The sequence below is a fragment of the Clinocottus analis genome, unplaced genomic scaffold (assembly GCF_023055335.1).
Source record: "Clinocottus analis isolate CAN_PGR_092001 unplaced genomic scaffold, fCliAna1.0.p SCAF_32, whole genome shotgun sequence".
Taxonomy (NCBI): Eukaryota; Metazoa; Chordata; class Actinopteri; order Perciformes; family Cottidae; genus Clinocottus; species Clinocottus analis.
In genome coordinates, this window is record NW_027176065.1 from 1,455,992 (window position 1) to 1,465,534 (window position 9,543).

The following is a 9,543-nucleotide window of genomic DNA, read 5'->3' on the forward strand; positions in this document are numbered from 1 at the left end:
AGACAAACGCACAACAAGGAACGAGGAGACACAGGATGAACTACAAAACAGACAGGAAGCCACCGACGGCGTGACGTCTCTTTAATCAGAAGGAGCAACGTGAACTCACTCGTCACCGTGTGATTACAGATTACAGATTACAGATTACAGCTCGTGTGCGTCCTTTTGAAGTGAATGTTTATGGGCCACATTCAGTGAAATGACGTCTAAATTAAATTAAATGCACGGCTTTAGTTCTAGATTCTGCTGAAGAGACTCGACATGCAGGAAACCTCCAGCTCACCCTGCATGGACCTTCATGTGGTCCTGAGACACCAGACCCCCGACTGCAGCTGCACTCACAGGATCCACTGAACCAGATGTTCAGTGGATCCTGTGAAGAAAGAGACCAGCGAGGTCCTTGTCTCTCCACGCCGCCTCTCAGGCTGTGAGCTCTGGATCTGTTTCTACTCCACGTCACGTAAATGTTCAACCGAACCGTCTCATGAAGACGTCGTCACGCGTCAATGTTCTCGTGTCAGATCCTCCGCTGTACCTGGATGAAGGAAGCTCCAAACTTGATGATGTTAAACTTGAGTGTGAACAGCTGACGGCACCAAAAAGAGGCGGCTGCTTTGCCAAAACCCACAAACTATTGGCACCCACAAAAGCTGTGTTTGCTGGTAGTAAATGTACTTTCACAGCATCCATGATGACGCTACTTGGCCTGCTTGAGTCCAGCGAGTCTCACATTCTCCAGGATGGACCGAGCAGAAGCACACGACTAAAACATGCCCATGTTGAAGAGCTGCAGTCAGCTGATGACGTGTGGAAACACTCAGGTCACACTGGCAGGACGGGAGAACCAACATCACCCTTTATTTTGGATTTGGGAGCACATCAGCTGATGCAGACGCAGTTTGTCAGGCTGGTAGTTAACACCAGGTTCATGAAAACGTGTGCTGTGATGAGTGATTTGTTAATTAGTGAAATGAAATAGCTCCTTTAAAATCAGCTGATTTCCGCTGCAGTCGTCTCGCTGCAGGTTTGTTGACATGTTGATGGTTGTGTTTGCTAAACTGGAGACATGAAGGTCAGAAATATTAAAAAGCCCGACGAGGAAGCCCCTCCGTGTGTTATCCTGCGTCTCTAATCTGAGGTCACGTGCACTTCCCTCAGACGTGCACGTCGAGTCGCCGACAAGCTGTAATACCGAGAAACTCTAATCGTGGTGTTTGTTCCAGAAGATTCCACTTTGGGACTCGCAGCTGCTCAGTAATCCTCCTTTTGTCAGCAGAGTAATAAGATGTGTGTTCTTTTGTGTACTTCTTAATGCAGCAGTGGAAAAGGCTGCATCCCTCCCTGTAAGCCTGCACGCTGCTGCAGGACTGCATCCAGATACATGACAGAATGTACATGAGTATGAATACATATACACATGTGCATTCCAGATACCAGAGCGTGACCTCTGGGATGGTTCGCTCATAGATTATTGTGTTAGTAATGCCAATAAAAAGAATAAACACCGGTGCATCTGTCCACCATCGTCCTGACCACCAACTCCATGTTAATTATGCCAGATGTAATTATCCTGTTTCCTGTCAGGGACACGTGTTCACCGGGATGGTTTCAGTCTCAGATGCTATTAATCAAACATCTTCTGTTCGGGCCTGAGCAGACAGGAGCGTCCCGAAGGCCAAATCTCTGACTGCGAATATGAAAACAATCCATTCATCACAGCCACAACCGACAGCACGGGAGCTACAATATATTGAGCTTTTCAGACGTTTCCTTTGTCATTATGTGACACGAAAGGTGAATTTTGTGGGGGGTTTTCTTCCTAAACTGCTTTCTGGAAATTAATTTCAACAAGGTCAGTGCATTCTGCCACTTTCTGAATACTCCCAATAATAACTTTCTGTATGTTTAGAGATTCATTTAGTACAGAAACAAAAGTATATCTGGAGCTTCCGTATACAGCAAATAGAACAATGAATTATGAATTATCTGTATGTCTAAATAAACCTGTATTCACCTTCTGTCTAAAACAGCTTGCTTTAAGCCCCGCCTCCTGGACAATCGCAGTCTGCTCTGATTGGCTCGTGAGAAAAACTCTGGTTGGCTCTCCTGCCGTGGGTGGAGACGCTCAGACGAGGGGCTGTAATTTTATTTAATGACCCAGCGTGTGACATGAGGGGAGACAAATCTGACGTCTCGTTGATTCACAAAGAAACCGACTGAGTCACCGTGAAGTCTGAGCAGGAGGACACAAACAACAAACAACAACAAACAACAAACAACGAGCAGTACATCCTCTCAGTGTCCTCTCAGTCGCTGTGGCTTTGGGGAGATCTTTGATCTCCACAACATACGAGCATCGTCTCATGCCAGGAACCTCTGGCTCCTCTCTGGCTCCTCTGTGGCTCCTCTCTGGCTCCTCTGTGGCTCCTCTGTGGCTCCTCTCTGGCTCCTCTTGGCTCCTCTCTGGCTCCTCTGTGGCTCCTCTCTGGCTCCTCTGTGGCTCCTCTGTGGCTCCTTTTGGCTCCTCTCTGGCTCCTCTGTGGCTCCTCTGTGGCTCCTTTTGGCTCCTTTGTGGCTCCTCTGTGGCTCCTCTGTGGCTCCTCTCTGGCTCCTCTTGCCTCCTCTCTGGCTCCTCTGTGGCTCCTCTCTGGCTCCTCTCTGGCTCCTCTCTGGCTCCTCTGTGGCTCCTCTGTGGCTCCTTTTGGCTCCTTTGTGGCTCCTCTGTGGCTCCTCTGTGGCTCCTCTCTGGCTCCTCTTGCCTCCTCTCTGGCTCCTCTCTGGCTCCTCTGTGGCTCCTTTTGGCTCCTCTCTGGCTCCTCTGTGGCTCCTCTCTGGCTCCTCTGTGGCTCCTCTATGGCTCTTCTCTGGCTCCTCTGTGGCTCCTCTGTGGCTCCTCTTGGCTCCTCTTGGCTCCTCTCTGGCTCCTCTGTGGCTCCTCTGTGGCTCCTCTATGGCTCTTCTCTGGCTCCTCTGTGGCTCCTCTGTGGCTCCTCTGGTTCTTGGTCTTGGCTCCTTGATGCTGAATCTTTTTTATTGGATCCGGCTCCAGCTGCTGGACTTTTCCGTGGAGCTTTTCCAACCGTGCGGTTTCTTTATTTTAAAAGCTCACTTCAGGTATCACTGCAAAACCTCAGCAAGTTCACAACTCGAATAAATTCATACGGATGTTTGGCCGTTACGACAAAAAGCAAAAGTACACAAAAACATACAGAGAATTCTACGACGACAATGCAGGCAGAATTATTTCACATTTCACAAATTTGATTGAAGAAACCACAACTTGTATTAGCTTTTGTGTGTGTGTGTGTGTGTGTGTGTGTGTGTGTGTGTGTGTGTGTGTGTGTGTGTGTGTGTGTGTGTGTGTGTGTATCTTGTGTCCACTGATTGAATGTTAAAGGAAATGTGAGAATCTGTATCTTGTATAAAGGGATTAGTGTCACTAAGTTTATCAAGCTCTTAAAGAGTTCAGTTACATCTTTAATTAATTAATTAATAGTGTCGAGTCAACCAGAGGAGCCTTCCCCAAGTTCCATTATTTAGTTTTTCCATTGTCACTTAAACGTTTTGCAGCTGGTTCAGGATTTTTTTAAATTTTCTTTACATATATTTATAAATGTAAAACATTGTATTCTTATATTTATTATCATATATTTCTATTATTCACTTTGCTATAATAACGGATTGTTGCAAATCTACAATGTTGCAAATCTACAATGTTGCAAATCTACAATGTTGCAAATCTACAATGTTGCAAATCAAATAAGAGAAGCTGTAACATTTGTAATGCAACAAAGCACGGCGAGCATTGTGCTGACTGTTGAGCAACGGCGAGCATTGATGGACTGCCAAGTGTGTGTGTGTGTGTGTGTGCGTGTGTGTGTGTGCATGTGCATGTGCATGTGCAGTATCAGTGGAGCAGCCGCCCACATCGCACGGCTTCATCTCTACCCACCTATAAGCCAACATTCACATCAACGCGTCTAGGTTTTCCATGCAGTCGGTGCAGATATGAGGACCAGTTCCTGGCCGCATGGAGGCCGCATGCATCACCTTCTGGAGCGCCCGCAGCTCCATGAGATACTGTCATTGATCGGTGTCTCTAATGAGCACTTTAGATCCCTTAAACAGGTTGAATTAAAGAGTGTGAAAGTGAAAACCCTCAAGTGTGGCTTCAGTATCAGTGACCGGGCTTCAGCACGCAGCTGCGTTCAAACCACCGGCCGATCCAGCGCCGTCTCATTTGTAGTCATGAGCCGTCGGAAAAGACGACTCACCGGGAGACTCGAGCGCTGCAGGATCCACTGACCTCCAACATCTAAATGACCACGGAACAATAAACTGGGTGAAAGTGACCGCAGCATCGCTCTGATGGATCGTGCTTTCATCCTGAGATGAGTTGTAGTCAAGGTGACCAAGATGAGCAGCTGGAATTAAAACGATTAAAAGCTGTAAACCAATCTTGTTCTCAAAGAAACAACAGCTTCCAGTGCTGCAGACATGTTGGAGATAAATAAACGTACAGTACAAGTGACATGATTTAAGAGTCTAGAGATATATATATATGCTATAATTTAGTGTCACTGAGCTTCAGAGTTTCTTCGTCGTCCATCTTCACCTCATCACCTGCAGTCGTGCTGTGAGTGGGCGCGTCGTCGACACGCAGCGACTCCATCTCATGAGTGAAGACTTCTGATTGACCTCTCAGTTATTAAATCAGCTCCCACTCTTCTGGAAAAAAAAAGAACCGCATTGCCGTGTTGAATTCACATCTTTGACAACAACTCTTTAAAAAAAGGGAGACACCTCGCAGAAAAATATGATCTCTATCTCCAAGCGGCGCTGCGGCTCTAATGTGCGCACATGCATCATTTTAAATCCCGAATCTCGAGGGAGAGAAATGTGTTTGTACATTTGTGGACGCAGCTGCGCCGCCTGCTCGCTCTTCTGTATGATGTCACTTCTGAGCGGCTGCCGCGCGAATACGTTTCCTCCAAGCGTCCATGAAGGTGACGTCATTCGCTGCGAGTCTCAGTGTGATCTCACTTCCTGTTCCTCTGCAGGTGTGGAGGGCATGGAGTGCTCCTTGCCCATGGACGGCCGGCGCGTCTCGCTGACCCAGCTCTCCAAGGACAGCTTCCGCGAGTGCCAGGCCACGCTGACCCTGACGGACCTGCTCATCATCATCTTCTCCGGCATCTCCGTGTCCGTGGTGGCCATCATGACCAGCTTCTTCCTGGCTTCCACCGTCCACTGCTTCCAGCGCTGGAGTAAAGGCGCCAAGGGGGACGAGGAGGAGAGTGAGGAGTGAGGAGGGGTTGGGTTTAAACTCTAAAGGCCCCTCCCCCCCCCACCGCGTGGTCCTGGTGCTTCAAACTATCTGAGAGGACACCGCGGTCAGCGTGGCGAGAATCCCACGCCGCCGCCTCCCCGGTGCGTATCCAGGACTGTTGAGCCGGAGGATCTCGCCCTGGTACGGTTGCAGTGGTTTTCCTTTTTTTCACGTGAAATACGGTAACGAAGGACATTCCCGAGGAATGAGCCAAAGGTCCCAGTGAGGGATTAGCGCGTGTGCTGCTCCACTAGCGGAGTGAGATCGTGGAGATCGTATTTTTTTGGCTGTGAAAGCCTGTGGTCGTCTTTTATGGCCACCGGCTCTTGGCTCAATGTCGTGGGCCTCCACATAGACACAGTGAGGCTAACATCTTTCTAATGAAGGAGTGAAAGATCACACACACACACACACACACACACACACACACACACACACAGTAATGTTCCTGGAGTGCTCTCCCGTTAGTATTAGACGAGGTGTAATCACATTAGATTGGAATCCTGTAAAGTGGCGTTAGGGCAAAGTTTTAGATGCTTTCATGGGGTTTATCCGTGTGGGGCAGAAGCCGTAACACATAAAAAACAAAAGGATGTCACACCGACCTCTGACCTCAGTAATTAACTGCCTATACCGCGATATGCTGGCATATCCTGCCGTTTCCAGTGTCTTTTTCTTTGGAGACTCACTCACATGCAAAGCCGCTGGTGAATCCTGCTGTTCCTCCTGCTTGTGGAAGCAAACATTTGGGTCGTGGGGAGAAGTTGCTGCAGGTATCTGATGTGTCGCGTCGTAGGCAGGACCAGTCTCCATCGCGTCTACACACTTTCTTTCAGTGTGTTCACACTATAATCACACATTGATGTAGGCAAGACGACAATGTACAGTCAAACAAAGCGTATACACCACGAGGATGTTCTGTATGTTCGTTAGATTAATAACTGTGTAGAGAGATGAAAAAATATCAATATAATCTTAAATTACGGCAAATACGGTCTGAAAATAGGATCTACGTAGAATTATTGTGTCAAATAACGCACTTTATATGGTGAACCTAATATCGGCAAGCCCCTAATTACACTTTGTAGGTTTTGTCTTCATCTGCCAAAGAGAGGTGAAGGCGAGGGAGAGACTGAGGACTTCTGGATCATCTGTGATTATTAGTGAGGTAGGGAAGGCGGCACTATAGCCAAATCACGCTTTGTATACACACATTATACTCAACCAGTTGTGGTCTCCAAAGATTAGCACTTCCTTCTAGAAACAGCTGCATTACTTTGGTTCAGAGTCTTTAACCTTCAACAGGGACTCCAGAACAAACAGTTATTAGCTGTCCAGGAGGTGGAGGGCGAGAGGTTTGTCACTTTTAGAATATATATATATTTTTTAACTTTTAAGATATCCAGAGTTAATACATTATGGACTCTCTCCAGTCAGCTTTTCAGAAAATATCTTCCAATATCTTGTCGTGAAGCTGCAGATTTGTTGTCCTGGAAATGTCTCGTATTAAAAAAAAATCATTTAAAAAAACATCGCATCAGCAGTACGGCGCAATCTAGATTAAATAAAGCCGCGCCCTGAACATTATGGGTTCCGGTTTGTCGTTTGCATCCCGTGTGTTTAAATCCTCCTCCATTAGGATTTGAAGGCTCAAAGCCGGAGTGTTTCACTCCCGGCGCTCATGAGGTATGTTGTATTGCCCCACATCATTGTTAGGCATGAATAATTCAGCGAATCTGAGATATGAACCAGAAAGAATGTCAAGCCCCCGAATGCAAACAAGAAGAGAGAAGAGAAAAGAGCCACGAGCAGAAAGCGTTATGATTCACGTGTGGTTTAACAGAAGATGAAAAGGAATTCATAACGTAGCGTCAGAACGCTGAGTGTGCAGCTTTATGAAGCCCTTTCTGCAGAAATGATGAAGAAGTACATATTTATTTTTGTTTGATTCCATTTGTGTCAGCGTCAATAAAAGCACAACGTTCTCACAGAACACTACCGTGATGCTAACACACATGTGACATGTGCAGAACCATCCTTACCGTTTGTTTCATTCATGTGTCACAAGGAAAAAGAGTAAGAGTTGTACTTTAAGGATGTCGGGTGTCTAACATGATTCAAAATGGCTACCGGTTTGAAATGAAGACAAATTAACTTAAATTGGGAGAAACCGTCCGAAAGGCGAACGCCACTGATCTCCACGTGCGCCATTTAATATTTCTGATGGCGACACATGACATAAAGTTCCCTTTGAGCGGACGAGGAGCAACTTGACTCCCAATGAAAGTTCTAACCGTTTGGACTTCGTCGCATTAGCGCAGTGAATTCATTAGCTTGAGTGCTTTCTGGTCCCGGATGACAAACTGCTTCCTTCATGGACATCTGGGGCTGCAGACTCGGAGGGAAAGTTTTTATACATATCATTATCATTTCCAACTACTGTGTAGTTACTGTATATGAGCACATTATGTTAGCTTAGCTGTTAGCTTGAAGCATATGTTAGCATGACACTTTTCTTTCTCTCACTCATTTTATTAGGTGAACAGATATCAGCACTAGCGCATGCACTGTCGAGTTATCTACAGTATTAACTTCAGATTCATGTCTATTTTTCTATTAAACCTTTCAGAATGAAGACTTTATTTACTCCGTCCGTCCCCAGAGTCATTTTCTGGCCCCGAGAACTCGAGAGACGCCGGCGGCTGCTTTCGTACGGCTCGTCTCGACGTTGCCTAAAATACCAAAATCCATGTTACCGTATGTTTTTGTCAGATAAATGTCAGAACGGCTCAAATCTAGAGGAAGTGACTGAAGGAGGGCGACGTCGTTGCTGTGGCCGATCGCATTTTTCAAATGTCACACAGACCATATGTGTAGCTGTATATCGATGTTTGGTACAAAAAATAAAATAAATAGAAGAAATACAATAAAATCCTGGTCTTCCGGTCTGAGTTTGTATCGGTGTGTTTAATTAAAGGCATCCATGGTTCATTGTGAGCGTGACGCAGACCGACCTGCTGGAGGTAAAACTGTTTCACAAAGGGCCGCCTGCATGCAGAGGATCCTCAGAGCTCAGTCATATCTACTGCTGCGTCTTGATAATGACTTAACAATCACTCTGGATCTCGTCCTCTAATTTCCTGGCGCTGACAGATTTGGTCTCTCGTCACGGCAGCGAATGAGCGAAGCTGGTCTGTAAACACAGTGTGTTATTTCACCAGGCCTGTCATCACACTGCAGGTATGCAAATGAACGCTCTATTTTTGGACTGGATGTTCGAGAAATTAGACTTAAAAATCAGGAGGAAAAAGCCCCCTCCCTCTTGCATAACAATCCTGCAGCCCGCTCGTGGGCAATCTCGTACAATGAGCTCCGTGCATTTGGATAATCTGCAATAAGTCAGACAAAAATGAATTGGCACGCATCTCTATCCCCCAGCAGAAAGAAAGACCTGCAGTGTCTTTCTTTTCTTCTTTTCTTGCAGCGTCCAGTTCTTCAGCTCACACCGAGGCGCCGAGGACTTTCCTCCCTGAAGAACTGGTCTGCGCTTCTTTATTCTTCCCTCGTGCCGATGATTCGCTCGTCCACACGAGGCGGCCTGACGCTGTTCTGCAGAGGTCTGATGTCACAGGATCGCCGAGGGAGATTATTTGAGGAGATTTCAGATTGCTGACGCGCAGCGACCGCCGCCCGCATGCGAGGAAGCCGCTGCGCGAGTAAAGAGGCCGGCGAGCGCTGGTGGTGGTCGTGATGAGGATTCTCCCGCAACCGTTTACCTCGTTTGGTTGTCATGGCTACACAGCCGGAGGCCCGAGCACTCGGACGCCGAGGCGGGAACAGCGAGAGGGAGGGATGCTGGGATGCTGGGAAGCCCGGCCCTCAGCGAGGCCTCTCTTCCCATGCAGCGGCTAACTGGACCTGGCATTTCAAAAAAAAGGAGAGGACAAAAATGTCCACAGCTCTGTGACCCTGCGAAGCAATCTGGGACTTTCATTTCTCCCTCTGTGACTTCCACGAGTGCGGCGTGAAAGGTCGGATCAGGACGTGCGCGCTCGCAGCCGCGTTGTCGTTGAGACTGAAGCAAAGCCACCGAAACAGGAAGAGTCATCAGAGACTGTTGGGACTCAACGGTGTGACTGTTCGTCATGGATCAGTTTATTGGCGAGAGATTAAATATTATAAACCAGGTCACTTCATTTCTACAACAAACAAAA

The 9,543-nt window shown here is 47.2% G+C and overlaps 1 protein-coding gene across 1 annotated transcript in view; it reads left to right on the forward strand.

Annotated features, from left to right (window-relative positions):
* Window positions 1-8,242, forward strand: part of LOC137798902 (leucine-rich repeat-containing protein 38) — a 16,545-nt gene extending 8,303 nt beyond the window's left edge. Inside the window, exon 2 of the mRNA XM_068595925.1 lies at window positions 5,061-8,242. Within this exon, the coding sequence (XP_068452026.1) occupies window positions 5,061-5,308 (248 nt within the window). The 3' untranslated portion in view covers window positions 5,309-8,242. The remainder of the gene's footprint in view (window positions 1-5,060) is intronic.
* Window positions 8,243-9,543: the final 1,301 nt, after the last annotated feature.